Source organism: Medicago sativa, chromosome 7, assembly GCF_051527215.1.
Source record: "Medicago sativa cultivar Bolivia chromosome 7, Bolivia_mono, whole genome shotgun sequence".
NCBI classification, from domain to species: Eukaryota; Viridiplantae; Streptophyta; class Magnoliopsida; order Fabales; family Fabaceae; genus Medicago; species Medicago sativa.
Genome location: NC_140755.1, coordinates 31,524,025 through 31,545,858, shown reverse-complemented (window position 1 = coordinate 31,545,858; position 21,834 = coordinate 31,524,025). Strand labels below are relative to the sequence as shown.

The following is a 21,834-nucleotide window of genomic DNA, read 5'->3' as shown; positions in this document are numbered from 1 at the left end:
GGGATTCTCTTAAGTCTTTGTCTCAGAAGACAGACGAAACTTTCCGTGAATATGCTCAGAGATGGAGAGGGGCAGCCGCCCGTATTTCTCCTCGGCTTGATGAGGAAGAACTGACACAGACATTCCTGAGGACTTTGAAGAAGGAATATGTTGAAAGGATGATAGTCTCTGCACCAAATAATTTCTCCGACATGGTTACTATGAGAACTCGTCTAGAGGATGCTGTCAGAGAAGGTATCATTATTCTTGAAAAAGGTGAGTCCTCAGCTAGTGCGCCAAAGAAGTATGGTAACGGCCACCATTAGAAGAAGGAATCCGAAGTAGGGATGGTGTCCGGTAACCAGTCTACAACTGTTGTCGCTCCAATTAATGCTGCTCAGTTACCTCTACCCTACCAATATATGCAGTACTCTCAACATCCTTTCTTCCCACCGTTCTACCAGCAATATCCCCTGCCACCGGGTCCACCACCAGTGCCCGTGAATGCCATTGCCCAGCAGGTACAACAACAGCCTCCTGCTCAACAGCAACAGCCGCAACAATAGGGCCCTCGGCCCAGGCCTTATTTTCCACCAATACCAATGCGGTATGCTGATCTGCTCCCAACTCTACTTGCTAAAGGGCATTGCGTCACCAAACCAGGCAAGCCTCTGCCTACGCCATTACCTCCCAGGTTCCGACAGGATCTCAGATGTGAATTCCATCAGGGCGCTCAGGGCCACGATGTTGAAGGGTGCTATGCTTTGAAGTACGTTGTAAAGGATCTAATAGACAGAGGACGATTGACTTTTGAAAATAGTGTTCCGCACGTTCTTGACAATCCACTTCCAGACCATGCAGCTGTTAACATGATTGAGGCTTTTGATAAAATTGAAACATCTCGGATTCCTCGAGAGGCTCCCGCTTTAGATGTCCGTAATGTTGCTACTCCTTTGGTGCTGCTACATGTCAAGCTTTGCCAAGCTTCCTTGTTTAATCACGATCATGCTTCCTGTTCAGAGTGTCTTCGAAAACCTATGGGCTGTTGTATCGTGCAGGGTGATATACAGAGTCTAATGGACAACAAGCACTTGGTCGCTAGTGACGTTTGTATGATTGTGCCAGTGTTTCATGATTTCCCTACCAAAAGTGCACCTCAGACAAGGAAAGTCGAACCCTTGGTGATCAGGCTACCTGGCCCGGTATCTTATGCCTCTACTAAGGCGATCCCTTACAAGTATGATGCGACTATGATTGAGAATGGGGTAGAAGTGCCTCTGGTATCCCCAGCTGCGGTTGGTAACATTGCTGAAGAAACTACAACCCTGAGAAGTGGAAGGGTCCGTCCACCCTTGTTCCAGAAGAAGGTCGTTACACCTGTGCCATAGTAACTCCACCGGTTGCTGATAAGTGTTTAAAAGTGATATATTTCATATAGGAGTTTAGGCATTTTAGTGACTTGTTTTGCAAGATTCTCTATGGAAAACTCCAAATATTGTGCTAATATGTCATTTATGCTTTTGAGCCTTATTCTACCCTTTTTGTGCAGGAAAATACAAGTAAGGAGCAAGAAAAGTCAAAATTCAAGGAAGCCACGCCATTAGCGTAACCTACGCTATTAGCGTGAGGAAGAAAAGCCCAAGGTCAGAAGGGTACGCCAATGGCGCACCTGGAGTGTGAAATCTGGAGCACTTGTGAAGAACACGCCATTAGCGTAAGCTACGCTATTAGCGTAATCACTCCAGAAAGGTACGCTAATAGCGTACCTGGAGCGTAGCAAGCCATGAAGAACCACGCCCAGTTTTGTAAGTATTTTTTCTGTTTATTGCATATAGTAGTAGTAAATAAGCATTGAAAGCTGAATTGAAACAACAAAGAAAAAAAACTGATCCTGAAGCATCACGCTAATAGCGTAAATTTCGCTATTAGCGTCATGGCTACAGAAAGCTACGCTAATAGCGTAGGTTTGGCGTAGGAGAAAATTTTTTGTGGGCCCAGGGGAGTAACTCCCCTTAACTTCCCACAACCCCTCATTTACCCATTTTTCACGGTTTCATTCATTCACACACACAACCCTAACTCACAAACTTCTTCTCTCACACACATAACCCTAACTCACAAACCCATTTTCATTGTTTCAATTCAAGTCAAGTACCACACTTTGCATTGCATTTCTGCTTGAATTTGCATCATTCTGACAGGTTTGTTTTCCTTTTCTCCTTTGCTTTAATTGAATTGAAAATATCATGTTTCTAGCAATTTTAGAAATGGTTAGGTTAGGGTTAGAATTTTGCTTTGTGATTAGAGACTGTAATTCATTGATTATAGTTTGAAAAGGAACAAGAATCATAACCCACATGCAACAAACATTCATCTTTTGATTTTGACCCATTTTGTAAAAATTGAAAAATAAGGGTTTTGAATGATTTGTGTGCCAATGTTGTGATTCTGATTCCTTTTCAAGATTATATTGTGTTTTAGAGACATAGGATGAATCCTAGGGCTGAAAATTGCTGGTTTGTGCTGAGAAATTGCAAGAACAAGAATTTTGAAAATTTGAAAATTGCAGGTACGAAGAAATACGCTAATAGCGAAATCTACGCTAATAGCGAAATTTTTCCAGAAAATTTCGCTATTAGTGTGGCAGGCGCTAATAGCGTAGTTCTTCATACTTGCCCAGATTTTCAAAATTTTTGATGTTTTTAAATGACCAATTCTAGTTTGTGCTAATATTTTCTATGCAATATGTTGGTTTTTCCTGGTTTTGTTGCAGATGGCACCTAAAAATGTTGAGAAAACTACTGGGACCAAACGTCCTAGAGGCAAAGGTGCCTCAACCTCTGCTACACCTGTGGCCCCAAACCGTTTCCCCACCCCTGTCCACTCTGCCAAGTTTAAGAAGATGGCTCAATACAAAACCTGGCACGAGAAAACTTTTGACATTCACCCCGATGGTGAACATTGTGACCTCCTCTACATTTTCACCGATCGTAAGTGGCATAAACTCCTTTACCCTACAACTGAGATTAACACTGATTTAGTAAAGGAGTTCTATTGCAATGCTACACCTGATGCCTCACCCACTACCCTGGCTGATGCCTTTTCTTGGACTTCATATGTGAGAGGGAAGCAAATCCCTTTTGATAGGGATTCAATCAATGAATTCCTAGGCAATCCCTTAGTCCTTCCACCTTCAGAAGATCCAACTGACCCTCCTTTGTGTACTTATGCTAAGAGAAATGCTCAAGGAAATTGGACCTATGAGCAAATTGAGCGGGATATCATGAACAAGGGAAGGTACTTTGTGAAAAATGATAGGGGAGAGATCAGGCATGCTCTCATAAAAGAGATGAATGCCAAGGCCTGCTTAGTGTTCCAATTTCTTGTCCACAATGCTTTACCCCGAGCCCATACATCCGATGCCCCAAAAGCTGTCCTACCACTCATCTGGTGTATTATGAAGAAAGTCAAGGTTGATATTGCTCGCATAATAGCCAATGAGCTGAAGGCTGTGGCGTTAAAGGTTGCCACTGGTGCTAAGAAGGTTGCACTATTCTATCCCGGACTTATCATGGCCTTGCTTAAGGCCCATGGAGTACCCATTACTGGACCCTTTGATGAAGATATTGAAGGGACCATTAATGATACTTCTATCCGCACCTGGGAGAAGAGACAGCAGCGGTGTTCCCAAAGCCATTTTTCTGATGATGAGGGTGGCCCATCTGAGGGCCCTGGTTCCTTTGATTTTTCAGCTTTTCAGACTTTCATGCTGGAGCAACAAATGCATAACCAGTATGTGAGGGACCAGAACAGCTTCTTGATAGATCAGAACGAGGCAATCTATAGGAGCAACATGGGCATTCATCAGGACCTCTACAATGCTCACATGCATCCGGGGAATGCTGATTACCCGGTTATGACACCTGACCAGTACCAGAGCTATGTTCACTGGCCTGAGGGCATGTCAGGTCCTTTTGTGGGGGTGGCAGATGCTATGGATGAAGAGGCTACACCTGATGCTGATTCTGGAGGTGAAGATGATGATTTGGATGTGGACGTGGATCTGGATATGGATGATGATGGAGAGGATGATCAGTGATATCATGGATTTTTAGTGATGTTTTTTCTTTTCGCTTTCGAACTTTTGCTTTCCTTATTTCATGTTGAAACTTTTTTAATTTGGTTGTATTTTGCATTTTGGTTATATTTTGTACTCTTCGAGCACTGTCGTTTTTAGTGCTCGACCTGATACTTTAGTACTTTATTTTATTGTGGTTTAACTTAGCTTTTTGGTTTTTAACTTATGCTTTGGATGAATTTTTGTTGTTTACATCTTGCTTGTGTCTCTCAAAAGAAATTGCTCATGAACAATAAATTTTAAAGTGCTCCATGGAGCCATGTTTGAGCAAAAGCAGGTGAGTGATAATGATATTACTTGCGAGAAAGCGTAAGGCCAAGGTATTAGTTTCCTGTTATTCTAGGTTTTTAATAAGAATTTGAAACTTGTACTTTGCACAAAACATATATCATTTAATTCTTTTCATAAACATAATTATTTTTGAACCACTTAGTACTTAACATAAATGTGAGGTAGCTTCAATCTGTTGTATATATGCTGGAGACCGATAATCACCGTCTAACTTGTTTTAGTTATGTTAAATCTGATAATTATTTTGAACTGTTTGAAATCATGGAAAGGATCAAGGCACTTTTTGAATTGAGAGTAACCTACTTGACCACATAAAGCCTACCTGTGAGAAGAGCGAGTATCTGATACCCCAATCTGAGCCTAATGAATCAAGTCCTCAAACATGAACTGTCAATATTCATAAGCACAATGCTTAGTGAATTTGTCTGAAATTTTTCATAAATCCAGTTCATGCTTGTCTCTGAAAGGACTTTGATAATTTTTAATTTGTTGAACCCTTAACCTTTTTGTACTTTGTCCCTTGCCTTAGGATATGGGAACATTCAATTAGAGTTTTGATGTGTTCAAGTTGGGGAGAAAAGGAGGCATTATATGTCAAGTTTATGGTGAAATTGTTAAAATAACCTGACAACATTGAATCAAAGAAAAAAAAATTGTACATTTGAAAAAGAAAAGAAAAGAAAAGAAAAAGATAGAGAAAAATCAAAAATAGAATAAGTTGTCAAGGTTATAAGTTTGATTGTTAATCACCAAAGGTTGTAATTCTTGGTAGGGAAGTATATGGATTTCAAGTTGTGATACAAAAAAAAATGTTCCTCTTTGATAGGCTTTCTGATCAATTGCCCCACATATGACATTTCTTTTGTAGCCCGGCCAAGTTATAACCCTTGCAAGACCTTTTGATCCATGCTTTTATGCTTTTTGAGACGATATTTGGATGGACACCTAACTTAAATAGGATGTTAGCCTGATTGTTGGATGTGTGTTCATTACTTCACTTATTGTTATCATTTCATTGCATTTACTTTTAAAGAAGTGTGTTAGGTGTGGTTCATAGATAGATATGTTTATGTTTTGAAGTTTCTGATGTATAATTTGTGCTTAGGACATTTTTCGCATTCTTAATTTGAATCTAGACTAGCGGAGGACTTCATACTTGTCCACGCGATCTTATTTGAATCACCATTTGTTTATTTTTGTTTTGAATTGTTTGACACCATGTTGAAAACCTTGTCCAAAGCCTTGTTAGTTTCCTTGTCAATTGATTTGTTTGAGGACAAACAAAAAGCCAAGTTGGGGAGAGTTTGATAAGTGTTTAAAAGTGATACATTTCATATAGGAGTTTAGGCATTTTAGTGACTTGTTTTGCAAGATTCTCTATGGAAAACTCCAAATATTGTATTAATATGTCATTTATGCTTTTGAGCCTTATTCTACCCTTTTTGTGCAGGAAAATACAAGCAAGGAGCAAGAAAAGTCAAAATTCAAGGAAGCCACGCCATTAGCGTAACCTACGCTATTAGCGTGAGGAAGAAAAGCCCAAGGTCAGAAGGGTACGCCAATGGCGCACCTGGAGCGTGAAATCTGGAGCACTTGTGAAGAACACGCCATTAGCATAAGCTATGCTATTAGCGTAATCACTCCAGAAAGGTACGCTAATAGCGTACCTGGAGCGTAGCAGGCCATGAAGAACCACGCCATTAGCGTGAGAGACGCTATTAGCGTAATGAGTCCAGAAAGCTACGCCATTAGCGTGGCTGGAGCGTAGAAGCAGGGCAAGGCCAACGTGGCAGCAGCCCATTGGCCATATTATAGGCCGACTTACCACGCTATTAGCGTGACAGGCGCTATTAGCGTAGGTACAAAAATACAGGCCCATATAAATAGCATTCTTACCTCTCTTTTAGACTATTCACTATTCCATTGAAACATTTTATACATTTCTAGAGAGAGGTTAGAGCTATTTCATAGAGAGAAACACAAAGCAAGTGATTAAGGAGTATATTCAACCCTAGATTCATTGAGACATCAAGGATCTTGGCATGGAATCTTCATCTTTCCTTCATTCCTTGCATTAGTTTACATGTCTATGTGTAACTATCACCTTCTATGTAGTATTGAGGTAACAACCAAGCTATTATGTAATCTTTTGATCTTTTAATATATAAGGTTCTAGCTTAATGATTCAATATTGTTGTTATTCTTGCTTTTAATGCTTTCAAAGAGATTCAAGATGATTTGGACACAAACTCTTGAATCTAGAACTAGAATAACAATCTATCTTATGTTATATCACTCTTGACAAGCTTGTAAACCTTTGATAATTACTTTTAATCAAGATTTTAATGCTTTCGGATACTTAATCAGGCTGGACACGGTCGATTAAGTTATCCGATCGACTTTGTTATCGTTTAAGGAATTTGGACACGAATGTTTAAACGCTAACTTGGAAATAACGATGTCGCTTTGGACACGAAGGATGTTGTAGAAATGATTGTAATAATATTGGTTATAAAGCTAGAGTCTGTTAATCGATCGAGAGATTGCTGCTGTTATGCTTGCTCGTTATCTTATACCGCAAGTGAAATAGTTCGATCCCCTCTCGTTTTTACTTTTATGTCAATTGTGGATATAGTGTTACAAACAAACAAATTATATCCAAACCCTTAATGTGAACTATTGTGAAAACACTTATGATATAACGCAACTCCCTGTGGAAAACGATCCTATATATACTCACGTGTACATAGTTATATGACATGTAGAAAAACTACATCAGTTGCTCCTCCTGTTGACAAAGATACCTGCCCGTCGGGCCAGTCTATTGAAGAGTCTAATCTGGATGAGATTTTAAGGCTCATTAAAAAGAGCGATTATAAGATTGTAGACCAGCTGCTGCAAACTCCGTCAAAAATATCCATTTTGTCTTTGCTCCTGAGCTCGGAAGCTCACAGGAAAGTATTGATGAAAGTACTGGAACAGGCCTATGTTGATCATGAAGTCTTCGTGGATCAGTTCGATGGAATAGTGGGTAACATTACTGCTTGTAATAACTTATGGTTTGGTGACGATGAACTCCCCGAAGCGGGGAAATACCATAACTTAGCTTTGCATATCTCAGTGCACTGTAAGTCTGACATGATATCCAATGTGTTGGTGGACACTGGATCATCCTTAAATGTAATGCCTGAGTCTACACTAAGACAGTTGAGTCATCATGGAATTTCTCTAAGGGGAAGCAGTTATTTGGTTAAGGCTTTTGACGGATCTCGTAAGGATGTTCTTGGAGAGGTAGATCTGCCAATTACCATTGGTCCGGGGACGTTTCAGGTCACTTTCCAGATCATGGACATCAACGCCTCTTACAGTTGCCTCCTTGGAAGACCGTGGATTCACGATGCTGGGGCAGTTGAAGGAAAATCGAATACAACAGAAGGGAGTAGAAGCAGCAGAATAATTTCGATATTCTTTCCTTGGATCATTACGAAATTCAAACATGAATCATTGATTCGATTGTTACCTCGAAGTGTGAAATCTGAAAGCTCAAAACTGGAAACTGGAATCTCGATCACAGCCAAGCAAGCAGCAAGCAGCAAAGCCTCTAGCAAGTCCACACGAACAGTGCTCCTCCAAAACTCGGTGCTAGCCAAGGAGTCAGAAGTGCAGAGAAGAGGATTGCTTCAAAACGTGTAACCTAAAACTTCAGCACTAGGGTTCTATTTATAGAACTTCTAGTGTGCTCTGCAAGTCAGAAGTCATTATTGGGCTTCATTAAGCCCAACAACGAGTTTAGTAGTTTTTGCTAACTAACTAGCGTCATTTACTAAACACACCCCTTTATATAATTCATACTAGAAAGTAACGAGGTTACTTTAAAGTACCTCATTTGGTAGTTGGTTCATTTTAGTCCTTTTGTTGATTTTATTTTTGTTTCACTTTACGTTATTTTCAATTTACCAATTTTAAACCAAATTTTATTATTATTTGCAATTTAGTCCTTCCTTTCATTTTTTCTTTTTAGTCTTTTTGCATTTTAGTCCTTTTAGTCCTTCAAATTGCAGTTCAGTCCTTTTCTTATTTTGCAGTTTTGTCCTTTTAATTGCAGATTAGTCCTCCTAGTTGTTAAAACTGCATTTTTTAGTCCTTTTTTCAAAATTGCAGTTTGGTCTTTTAAGTTTGTCAAATTGCAGAAAGGTCCCAAGTCCCAAAATTCAGCAAGGCCGAGTTCTATTATTGCACTTTTTAATCTTGTATTTGTTTTTTTCTCAATATCTTATAAATACAAGTATTACATTTTGCTGATGACAAAAAAAAAGAGTATAAGTATTATGTAATTATTTGCTAAAATTGTTTATCTCGCAGAATTTATGATTGCTTATGATTTCTGTCTTATGATTTCTTATTTGCTTATATGTTTTAATCAACCTAGGAAGCTTAAAGACCTCATCCTCTATTGAGTTAAATTAATTAACAAAGACAATTGTTCTTTTAAATCCATAAGTTTATCATCATAAAAAAGGGGGAGATTGTTAAACCAAAGTGAGTTTTAGGACAATATCTCTAAGGTTTTGATGACAATAATGTATAGAAGAACAATTGGGTAGTCTTAAAGTTTGTTCAATGTGCATGACCATATAATAAAATTCTGACTCTGAAGTCAACATTCTGGATCTGAAAGAACTCACTTTGAACATAGAAGAGAAACTCTGATACCCAAAACAAAGCTATGATGACAAGACTCTAATGGTCAACAAAAAGCCAAAGCTATGATCAATATGCATCAAGACATGAAGACAAGCTCTAATATGAAGGCAAACTCTGAAGGACGAAGTCAATGATCGACGTTCTAAATATTATCTGACCAGTTTTCTTTTCTTAGATGGAACATCGCTTTCCAAGTTATGTAATACATTTTGTCTCTGTTGAATTAAATGAAGACCAAGTTACCGAAACGAACGAAGCACTTACAAGACAAAGCAGAAGCAACCAATCATTCTAAAAGAAGCAAAGAAATTATGATGTACTATTCAACAAAATTATCTTTTAGAGGCAAAGATCAAATGTGAAGAAAGCTTTTAATGCGCTGACAAATCTCTTCAAACAACAACTCTTTCCAAATCTCCTATAAAAAAAACCCTGGGCATTTGAAGAATTAAGAGAATCACACGCTTTTAAACTGTGCCAAAACTCTAATAAAATCTCAAGCACAAAAACACTTCGAAAAATTATTACAAACTTTTTATCTTAGAATTTCTTAAGTGTTTAGAAATCATTTGAGCTTAATTTAGTTTAGCACTCGTTGGGTCTAAAGTTTAAACAACAATCCATCTTTTTTCGTAAACTCTGATTTTAGAAGTCCTGAAGTTAAGGAAGGAAATCTTAGACTTGTGTGTCTAAGTAAATTGTAACATTGTGTGAATATAATGGATAAAGCTCTCTAGTGAGAGGGGACTGGACATATGATTATCCAGAAATATGAATGTTATCTTTACTATTATCCTGAAATATGAAGGTTATCTTGACATGATTAGCGTGAATCCATATTTATGATACGACTTATATGGGTACTATATTTTATTTTGGTATAATATATTTTTCTTGACAAGTATTATAGACAGACGAGTTAGTGCCTCTTTAGTCAGTAGGGACCCTTACAGAGCAAAGGTCGACGGTCTAGTGTGTGTGTGTGTGTGTGTCTGATGTATCAAATGAGGGTAAGGGTTATAATGAAAGATGAGAGGAGTCATCTATGTCCATTGAATCCAATTTAATGGCTGAGATTAAAATGTTCTTTTTAGTGGGACACATGACTTCTTTTACCAATAAAAGATACAACCACACACCTTCAGGTTTTGTTAATTCCGTCGTCCTCTTCCTTTACACAGTGCTCACAAGTCTCTTTTGCGGCAATTTACATCCCACTTCGTTATTGTCTGATGAAACACAGTTTGAAAATTTGTTATGTTCTACCATATCCGGTAAAGCCACACAAAATTGCATTTTGGACTTTAGAAATGAATATTTTCAAATTGTGTTCTGCTAAAAATTCATATTTAATTTATGTTTTATTAAAAATTTCTATTTTTTTTCAATGAATTTTTACAAAATTCTACACAATTTCATTAAAAAAAATAAAAAATTATGATTAAAAAGTTTTATAGGAACTAAAAATTAATGGAAAATTTTAAAGAGTTTAAAATAAAAACATATTTTTATTTTACTCAACCACGTACGTATACAGTAGCATATATACTGAACTCTTGAACACGAAAGTCCAATCAGCTTCTCTCTCCCGACCTCGTTCCAACTCAGCTCAATCTCCATCTTCCTCCGGTGAGCTCTCTCTCTCTCTCTCTCTCTCTCTCTCTCTCTCTCTCTCTCTCTCTCTGATTTTTCAATCGCTAGATCTCAAACCCTAACCTCTTTTCCCGTTTCTTTTTCACGAATTAGTTGCTTCGTTTTTAAACCCTAACTTCTTGATTTATCTGAATCTTAACATCATTTTTGGTTTTCTTCAATTTCATCTCATTCGATTCTCGTATGCGTTTTTGTTCATTCACGATCTAATATTCAAAATTTTGATTTTGCACCATTGTTTATGTGAGTAATTCTTGGGGTCTGTTTGGATAAACAACTTATTTGCAGCTTATTGCACAAACACTTATTTATAAGCTTGCATAAGCTATTTTTTTTTATAGCAAAAGATAAAATAAGTTGTTTTAATATTTTATTTGGATATGCTATCAATTGTTTTTATAAGCTATAAGCTATATTGGAGAACTTATGAAATTAAGTTGAAAAAAGCTTATGAAAATTGTCGTAAGTTGTTTTCTTAAATTCTCCCAAACAGTTTCACAAAGCTTATGCCAGTAGATAAGCTCAAATAAGCCAATCCAAACAGACCCTTGATTGTGAATCTGCTATAGACCCTTCCACTGATGAGTTTTAGAGTAAAGATCCTAATTTGATCCCTAGCAATTTCTATGCGGCCAAATTTAGTCCCTTACAAAAAAATAATGCCCAAATTAGGACAAATTAGTCCCGACTCATTATAACAGAGGGACTAATTTCTGGGACGGACGGCCCAATGTACAATGGTATGTAGGCCACGCCTGAGCCCTCGCCACTTTTGAGAAAAAAATATTACCTATATATATACACCATGTAATAAATAGATGGAAGTGAAGTTAGACTAAATCACCATGTTAATAAAGATGAACTGAAAACTATTTTTTAGATGTATGCTCTTACAGTGATTTTTTAGAATTAGGGGGATTGGTGATCTTTTTATAAAGCTAGTGGAGATCAGAAAATATAGCGTAACCTTTGGTATATTTGCTTTTGAGTTGTCTTTGATCTTACTTGTGGCCGCTGCAAGAGTTGAAAGAGATTTCTCTGCTATGAGTATTATCATGAATCAGATACGAAATCACATGAGATGAATAATTAAATGATTGTTTAGTTACTATTATTGAAAGTGATATTTTTATTGATATTGAAAATTAGAAAATCATTCAATGTTTCTAGAATATAAAAAATCGTAGAGAACAGTTATCATGTATCTAAAATTTCTGGGTCTGTCCTGACTAATTTGCTCCTAATTTTGAAATGTAAGGGACTAGTTTGATATTATTTTTTGTCGGTAACTAAATCAGGCCGCGAAAACTTGTCAGGGACCAAATTGGGTCTTCACTCTCGGTTCTATTATGTCATGTTCATACAGTTATTATTATTAAGTGCATTTTTGGATTGCTGGTAAGATTGATGGAATCAAAGAGAGCCATTTTGGCAAAAGCTACACTTTGGAACTTCAACCATATCACAATGGCACTGATTTTGATATATTCACTGTCAATTAAAACTAGTTGGGCTGACCCTACTCATATGTAGGACCATATAATATTTCGGCCTATGTTTTCTTTATTGGAGGTCCTTGATTCGATTCGTCTATTCTGTTTTCTCTTTTTTGCGAGTCGATTAGAAAAACTTTTGGTTTGTGGGGATTGAATTCTTCCTGGTTTTGAACCTTTTTTGTTAAATGGATATATGTATTTTTTAAACACTAATGTCTTGAGCTGTGTATTGATTGTGTACTGATTCAAATGCCTTAATATTTGTTTGTGTTTCATTTGATAGTGTGGATAATTCTTGATATGTGAGATTGTAAAGAATCATATGCTTGCTTAATTTTTAATTTTGATGTATTTTTGTTATGTAAAGATGATTGGTTTTCTTCTACATTGTGGTTATATAAAGACATGCCTGGAGTTTGTTGTTGATAAATGATTTTGAAAACTTTGTAAAGTTGTATGTCCTGGAAACAACCTCTTGTGTAAAAAACAGGGTAAGGCTGCGGACAATACACCAAATAGTGGGACCCCTTCCTGGACCTGCGTATGCGGGAGCTTTAGTGCACCGGGTTGCCCTTATTTTATCATGCAGGAGTTTTGATTATCTCCTAAGTGGTTATAGTGACATACATCTTTTGGTTAAGTAGTTTTGTATTGAGATTTTTTTCTTATTTTCTATGAGTTTATGATTGCTTAATGTTCATCAATATGTGATTCTGTGTTTCTGTAGTTGTGTTGAATCAATTTTATGCTAATGTATGTGTTTCACAACGATTGTGAAGCATTTGAAAATGTAGTTTGATGTTTGCCATTTGAAAATGCCTTCAAGGCTTTTTGTAGTTTCGTGCTGCTAGTTTTTGAGTATTTGTTGAATTTATTAATAATCATTGCCATTTTTTTGCTCTCAGTTCGTTTTCAGGGTTGATTTGAATTTCTAGTATGACTAAGTCTGTCGATCTTCCTCCCAAGGGTGGGTTCAGTTTTGATCTCTGCAGAAGAAATGATATGCTCGAAAAGAAGGGTCTTAAAGCCCCTACTTATTTGAAGACAGGAACCACCATTGTTGGTTTAGTTTTCCAGGTCTGAATAATAATTGTTTTAATTACTGTTATATTATTTTTATGCCATTCTCTGAAGTATTTATTTTTGCTCATTTGCTTGCATCTTTATCATGAGTTCATGAAGTGGGGTCTTCCTTGGGATGATGTATCCAAACACTGATTGTAAAGTTTAGTCTTAGATTGTACTCTATAGTGACTTGAAACATGGTTTGTTATTTTTATTGTGTGGCATTCTAGGGATGTCACAAGGAAAGTCAAACAAATGTTGTAAGTTAAGTTAATTTGTGGTAAGGAGGATTTGATTATATTATGATGATAATGCAATGTTTAGCTCTAACATTATGAATTATGCATTATTATGTTATTATTATAATAAAGAAGGGGGTCGGGAAGTGAGAATATGTTATCCTTCATAAATTTGAGTTCGAGTTCCTCCTTTTACTGATTTCTTTTTTACGAAATGTGCTACATAAACAAAATTGTACCTTCTGGCGTCTGTTTTTCATGATTTTCCATGAAGCAGTCACCCATTCCACATGCTTTTTTGTAACTCTGTATTTATGTTTAATTTGTCAAGTTTTTTGGATGTTGACATTTCCCACAAATAAAATTTCTTCAGGATGGTATCATTCTTGGAGCAGATACCAGGGCAACCGAAGGACCCATTGTCGCTGATAAAAATTGTGAGAAAATTCATTATATGGCACCCAACATATATTGTTGTGGAGCAGGCACTGCTGCTGATACAGAGGCTGTAACAGGTATCTTTAATAATGCATATATCTTGTTGCACATTTATATTTCATTCTCTATGAAAGTTTGCATATGGCTCGTCTCTAGGTTTCATCTTGTTAATATAGTAAAACCATTGAAAATGAGATATTTGTTATTATTGCAGACATGGTCAGCTCACAGCTGCAACTACATCGCTACCATACTGGTAGAGAATCAAGAGTTGTTACAGCACTGACTCTTCTTAAGAGACACCTTTTCAAGTTGAGTTTCAGAACTAATGTTTTATGCAATTTTGATCCTTGTATGTACACTGATTCTGACTCTTTTAAACATCTGCAGTTACCAAGGTCATGTCTCAGCTGCATTAGTTCTTGGTGGGGTTGACATCACTGGACCTCATTTGCATACTGTTAGTTCATTGTCTAAACTTTCCTTTAATATTTAAAGTTTTATTATTTGGAATTCATACAGTTGGATTTCTCGTGACTATTTGAGTTTATGATTTGCAGATCTATCCACATGGGTCAACCGACACCCTTCCATTTGCTACAATGGGATCTGGTTCACTTGCTGCGATGTCTGTATTTGAGTCTAAATACAAGGAAAGCTTAAGTGTAAGTAAACATATTAAGGCTAAAAAATGATGCTTGCTTCAGTTTTACTCTTTATTAAAATAACTAGACTGCGCCCACATTGTGCTGTATAGAAAAGAAAACAAAAAGCTCCCATCCAATTCAAAATGTTCACTGTACTTCTGTTAGAAACCGGTACCAAGTTACTAAAGCAAACTGACTTTTATCGATAATATGGCAGAATTACAAATAATCAGAAAATTACAGAAATGCATACATCAGAATGTTTACAATAGTTCCCTACAAGGAATTAGAGAGCTTGACCTCTCCCTCCCTAGTTATTCTTAAACATAATCACACATAACTGAGACAATTGATTATAATAAAACTTAACTGCATAACTAACTGCTATAATTATAATAAAACTGACAATGTTTTTTTTTTTTTAAAAAAAAAAAAAAACCGACACAATAATATGAGGTCTGACAATATTCCCCCTCCCCCCAAATAATCACCCTGTTCTCTAGGCAAAGGGTTACACGAGTCTACCAAGGTCCCATATCCTGATAGAGTGATTAAACAATGTGTGAAAGTGAAACATGAGAATTTCCTGGATCTTATGCAGAGTGTAACAGCAGTAGGCCTTGTTTCCACCAAAAGACCTCAGCCACCCCCTCACAACGGTCATTGGTGCTCCAATGACAAAATCCTTTAATAGCGGCGAATAAAGGACTCGGCAGCACGATGATGATGGGGTGAACATTATGGTGCACGGGCAAAACTCATTTTTCTGCATTCTCGGCCTTGGTCTCTTCAGCCTTTCCATTGATATGTGGTCTAACAACTTCCAATTAGGGGTGTTTGTATCCAATCCAATTCAATATAAACCACAACCACCAAACACCAAACCTAGAAGCCATAAATCAAACAATGATGAAAAAGAAACAGATATATATGGGTGGGTATAATTAGTAGAGATTGGCACGTACGTAGTCTCCTTTGCACTTATTGTTGTTGTAAACTATGTGGAAGGACACCCTTGAGACTTCTTAAACTACTACATTTGATAATCCTCTGTCAAATGTATTGTGTTCACATTCATTTTTAGTTGTAAGAAAATTCTTGCTAGACCTACTAGACCTATCTAATGTCATTATTCCAAAATTACCCTTCACATGATTCAAGACAAGCGAAATGTGAGAATCCTCTACATTAAGTACCACTAAGGGTAGTTCAAGAAAATTATATGAACTTAACTATAATTGTAACTAACATCCTTAATAATTGTAAAAAAAAAAAGAACCAACATCCTTAATCTGTGTGTTGGTTGTTAGCTTTGCTTCTAATTTAGCCTGGAGGAAATACACTATAATTGTTGTTGTAATTGATGCCGATGGTGTTTGTAACTTCAATCATGTCTGGATTTTGCAATTCAATAGAGATTTTAATTTGCTATAAACATTTTGATCTGGTGCAGAGAGATGAAGGAGTCAAGTTAGTTGTTGAGTCGATATGTGCTGGTATATTTAATGACTTGGGAAGTGGAAGTAATGTTGATGTTTGTGTGATAACCAAGGTTAGTTCCTAGATGCGGAATCCTGTCAGTTGTTTGAGGGATGCATATACATCTAATTTGTGTACTAATTCTTCGTTAATACTGCACAGGGACATAAGGAATATCTAAGGAATCACCTCACGCCAAATCCCCGTACTTTCGTCAATCCAAGAGGCTTTACATTCTCCAAAAAGACTGGTTTGTTCTGAACTTTACTTATTTTCTTACCCTTGAGACTGCCATAAAATGTTACAGAGATGGTTGTCAATAACCGCCTAGTGTGTGGCACTATACACGTCCCTTATGGTACAAAATGTTGTTAAACAGCAGCGCTATAGCATAGCATATTTTGATGCGTTGTCTATGAAAACTGCAATATTATCCTAGTTTTTCCATTGGAGTTTCTGGTAGCTGATGTAGTGACAGTATAGGAGAAAAGAGAATTTTAGGATTTTTTTTTTTTTTTTTGCTAATAAAATTCAGGGTGAGGGAATGGTGTGCCAATCCAAGGCAGGGAAGATCTTAGGGCTCAAAGAGCACTTACTAAGGTATTTACGTTTACCTCCCTCAAGGACACTAGCGGGGCTTGAACCCGGGACCTGAGATCCAAGGATTTGCATGCATGCCAAACATGGCCGATTATTATAATAGAGAAACTATAGAGTCAGTTAGTATTACTCCTCTAACTTTTAAATATATATCAGATTAAATATGTTGTAACTTCTAGATCTTGACGATGTAGAATATTGAGAGTTTTAGACGTAATGCCAATTTCGTATCCTTGATAATAACCTCTTAACCCTTCTTAATATGACTTCCAAATCTCGCGGGCATGAAACATTATGGAGTCAGTGTTTGATTGATGCAGGCTTGGTCAATATTCTTTTCATTACATATAAACAGATATAGATAAGGACAATAGGATGAGTAGGGGGCAACTTAACCTATTGTTGGAAAGAAAAAGATTTGGAAATGAATTAATTCCTACATAAAGGTTACAGATATGGGTGATTGGTAAGAGCTCTTAAGTTTTAGATATAGATTAGGTATACCCCAGAACAAAAACAATTGTATATTTGATTCATTTTGACATGTTATGGTATTTCTTGAGTAAGTAATGGTTTACAAGATTATGTTCATATCTTAACATTTTGAGAAAAATTATATTTGTTAAAAGGAAAATGAGGATGAGACCTTATAGCTTGACGTGTTAAGTATGAATGTTGGATAATTAGAATTTGGTACACAGCTTTTGTTCTCGGTCTGGCAACCACATTTTGCTTTTTAGCCCACCAATAGACTATGTTTTGACTAGAATATATGCATGTTCCTGAAGTAGAGCGCCTGTCGAAGGTCAGACGGCCAATTAACTATAGGAAAGCTTGTTAATGACAGAGGAAATGAAGTAGATGCTTGTTGGAGATGTAGCTCTTTGTTTAGACAGTGCAGGCTCCAACCATTGTAGAGATGTTTTTATCCCCTGCCATGTTACATCTTTATATTAAGTAAACATAAGAGAGCCATCTTTGAAATGCTTGACTTCAATACCCTAGTAGTCTAGTTCTCCAAGTTGATTTAGACCAAGCTAATAGTGCAGCTGAGTATAAGATGCTGAATAAGCTGAACAGACTATCAACATAGACAATCATATAAACAGCAGAAGACTTGCTGGAGATAGAAGAGATGAAATGGATCACATTTACTAGATATGAGTGAACTTGAACGTATAGGGCATTTTTCAGCCTTTTAAAACAGGCATTGGAAACATGTTTTCATGCCACAAAATGGTTTGTGAAATCTGCAGACCGAACTTTTGTTGCTTCAAACCCTCGTGGCTGCTCCATGTACACCATTTAGGGAACTGTTATTCACATCCACTTGGCTTTAGAGGCCAGAGTGAAAGTGAGGATGATTCCAACAGTAGGTTTAATTATACGGGAAATTTTCTTTGTAATCAAACCTCGACTTCTGTGTTCTTATTTATCTCATAGATTTGGCCTATTTAAAAGAAGTCATGGCTCTTCGTGCTATAAATAATCTAATACTGACTGTACCATTTTCGTCTCCCTCATTCTCATTATATAAAAATGCTCAGTTTCTAAGTCTAGTATCGAGACAACTTTGCCTATTCAAGAAGTCCACCAGCACCATCAAATTGTGCACATCTCATTTAGTACATATCCTTTATCTGTCCTAGAGAAAAGTCAAGGCTGCACATAACCAAATTCCTTTATGAAGCTATTTTTTTCTCCAAATAATACACAAAGCTACATAACATGTTGGGTGTATGCTTAGTTTCGTGATGTCGTATAAACAATTCCATTAAATATTCAAACATAATTGTAATTACTTGTATGACTTATTCAACCTTATATTGTAGTGTTAATTTGAAGCCCGAGGAGGCTAATTTTCCTTGACCATATGTTGATGAGTCTTTTATAGTTTAGCCTAGATGATATACATCAGACTTTCAGAAGGTAGTTAGAAATGATATCCGACTCTTCATGTTTGTTTTTCTGCCACCCTTCCTGCTGATTAAACAATATGGAGTGCATTCCTTATGAAATTTTTGATGTATAATATCTAATATATGTTTATCTGTTACAGAGGTTCTCTCAACAAAGATTACTCCTTTGAAGGAGAAGGTTGAAGTAATTGAAGCAGATGCTATGGAAGAGTAGCAAAATTGGTCGAGTCTGAAACTTTGATTAGTGCAATGTTTGTGATATTGTAACTGTACTTTCAGAAGCTTGGTTTTCATTGGCCTAAATTGATTTTTATTTAGTTAGATTACTGCATGTTTTATTTAATTCAATCAGATTGTTGCAAGTTATCAACCAGAAATTGCATCATTTGGAATGATAGTTCTCTGTCCTGTCATTTCTAGTTTTGGCTACGAATGCTTACGACATGTGCTCTCTACAATCATTAATTTGACACATTCATGTAGTTGGCACATCCGTGATGATTGGATCGAGATCGGACTATCCAAATTTTATATTTGGTCTTATTTATAAGAAAATTAAAATCTTGACCAACCAATCTTGATCAAACAACCACATATATGTTGATTTCCAATGCTTAAAAGAATTTGGATTGGCCATTGGCGTTAGATTGGGGCCGGGTCGGTTATAATTTTCTTACATATTATTTGTTATTTCTTTTTAATATAATATATTTAACAATACTATTAAATAAGAAAGATCCCAGCATATTCATGACCTTTGAAAATTAAAAGCTAAACTTCAGTAATTTGTTTGTTTTAATTCATAAAATGATTGATTTAATAATTAAAATATATAATATAAATCCAAATACTTTTTTTTTTTTTTGACAATAAATCCAAATATTGTTGATTGTTTGTAAAAAGAAAGATAGAAAAAAAGATGCAATGTTAAATGTAAGATTCGATGACAAATAATGTTAGATTCAAACGGCTGATTATCATGTAATAACTAGTAGAGGTTAATTTACAATTTGATTGTATTGAGAATGAAAAACTACATAGGCTTTCAATTCTGTTATTGCATTGGTTTGGGAATGTCTTTTGCATTTGCCTTTTCAATTAGAACAATGCTAGCAGTACGCTTTCAACACTCTTGTTCCAATAAGACGCTTTCAACACTCTTGTATTTGTTAAAAGAGTAATATTAGTGTCTGATGTGGATCCAATAAGATGCTTTCAACACTCTTGTATTTGTTAAAAGAGTAATATTAGTGTCTGATGTGGATCCAATAAGGATTCACCGTACAAGGATCTTTGACCTAAGTGTAAATTTCTTGAATTGAGATAGAAAATAAAGGAAAATGATGGAAAATTTAAGAAAATTGACTAAATTAGGAATGAAAAGAAAACAACATGATCAAGAGAGTATAACTCTTGTTTAGAACCTGAAGGCTATAGGCACCAGAGTCCGAAACCTTGAAAACATTGTTTCAATGTTTTCATCATCCATCATCCTGAACAATTCATACTGTTGCACCAAGAGGTTATCCTTAGCGTTCTTAACTTACTGGTTTCCTTAATAAGTAGAACACATTGACTCAAATATGGCTTTAACAATGGATTTATCAACTATTTTGGTATACCCTGAGTGAGGCAAAGCTTCAACCAAAATACAACGCACGCTATAATGCTTTATGTAGATCTTTCTCTAAGCCTCAGTGAGACTCTTTCTTCCCACTACCATACCTTCAGAATCAACAGTAAATCCAACATCATCTTCAATGATGTCCCACAACTCATCATTAACTCATATGATGTGACTGTACATCTTACTCTTCCACCATGAGAATTGAGCAACATCTCCATTAAAGGATGGAGGCCTGGCATAATAAGTATTCTTCTAGGAGGTAGAAGTGTTGTTGTAATCATACTATATTTGAGCACCACAACCACGAGTACCAAAACCAGTAGCAGAATCAACTTACATGTTTTTTGCTTAGGAATTTTTCTGTGACACAATTAAGTAGATGAGCACATACCATACTCTGATACCAACTAAAAGTGAGAAAAACACGGGGGGGGGGGGGGGGGGGGGGGGGGGGGTTGGGTTCTGTTGGATTGTTTTTTCTTTTTCGAAGTGTTTCACTGATCATAGTATGAAAGTAATATTTAGAGTCTGATGCAGAGTTTTGAATCCAGCGGTTTACAAACAAAGAGTATTCTAACTTAATCACAACTTAAAGAGACATGTGACAATCTAACTTAATCAAATAAAAGATTGTTTGGTTTTACACTTAATTTTTTTTTTTGAACGATGGTTTTACACTTAATATACAATCAAAGGTGTAAATAAATATAAATTAGAGTAGACTTTAAGACTTAAGAATTTCTAAGATATAAAGTTTGTAAGAAATTTTAAGTTCAAATGCGCTTTAGTTTTGATCGAATAATGACACTTTCAAAATATGCAGAGTCTTATAGTTTTGATCGAAGGATATGAGAGACGTTGGAGAGGTGCCAACACATAATATAGTCCTTGATAAGCTTGATTTCCTTTGATTCAATTGGAATTATATGTTTCATTCCTTTTGTCCTTGAATTTGACTTAACACGTGATTTAGAAGAAGACAACTTGTACTGTGTCAGATGCTGAAAGTGACCCTTCTTAGAAGAAGACAAAGCTGACATGTCATCCGAGTCTTCAGAGCCTTGGACTTCTAGAGTTTGAAGTCTTCAGATGGTGATGCTCAGCAGCCTCTGAGGGAAACTCCTTATGGTCCAAAAGTTGACTTATGGTTGATCTTTCTTCAAATGCTCTTATATATGTTCAGAACTTGATAAATTTTAATCTATGCTCTTGCAAACTTGAACACATATTAGTATATCCAATTGTTCTTTAGTACCTAATTATCATCAAAACTTCAGAGGCAATGTACAAAACACATTTTTTTTCAACATGACCCATATAGGGTTGTCGACCTTATACCATATTGGGTATATAACGTTATTGTGACCAGCAAGTGCAACTTGACAACTGAAGAGACATAAGAATCTCAAGAATTCCTCACTTAAATATAACCTTTATCTCATAACTGAATGTTTACTTGTCTCTAATCCAACAAGGAAGTAGAGGGGATTCAAAGAATCCTAACTACCGCTAAAAATCTACAATCACACCATGTTACTGAACTACTTCTTTTCAGAGTC

At 36.2% G+C, this 21,834-nt stretch overlaps 1 protein-coding gene across 1 annotated transcript; it reads left to right on the top strand.

The window, feature by feature from the left end:
- Positions 1-10,684: 10,684 nt before the first annotated feature.
- LOC146905615 (proteasome subunit beta type-7-B-like) lies at positions 10,685-19,061 on the top strand. The gene is made up of 9 exons (XM_085722485.1): positions 10,685-10,741; positions 13,167-13,338; positions 13,939-14,080; positions 14,218-14,314; positions 14,394-14,463; positions 14,564-14,668; positions 16,104-16,202; positions 16,292-16,379; positions 18,789-19,061. The coding sequence occupies exons 2-9, from the start codon at positions 13,198-13,200 to the stop codon at positions 18,860-18,862; spliced, it is 816 nt and encodes a 271-aa protein (XP_085578611.1). The 5' UTR covers positions 10,685-10,741; positions 13,167-13,197; the 3' UTR covers positions 18,863-19,061.
- Positions 19,062-21,834: the final 2,773 nt, after the last annotated feature.

Coding starts and splice junctions, on each gene's coding strand:
- LOC146905615 (XM_085722485.1), top strand. CDS start 13,198: ATGACTAAGTCTGTCGATCTTCCTCCCAAGGGTGGGTTCAGTTTTGAT. Junction 14,081..14,217: donor TGATACAGAGGCTGTAACAG/GTATCTTTAATA, acceptor TTATTATTGCAG/ACATGGTCAGCTCACAGCTG. Junction 14,315..14,393: donor CTTAAGAGACACCTTTTCAA/GTTGAGTTTCAG, acceptor AAACATCTGCAG/TTACCAAGGTCATGTCTCAG.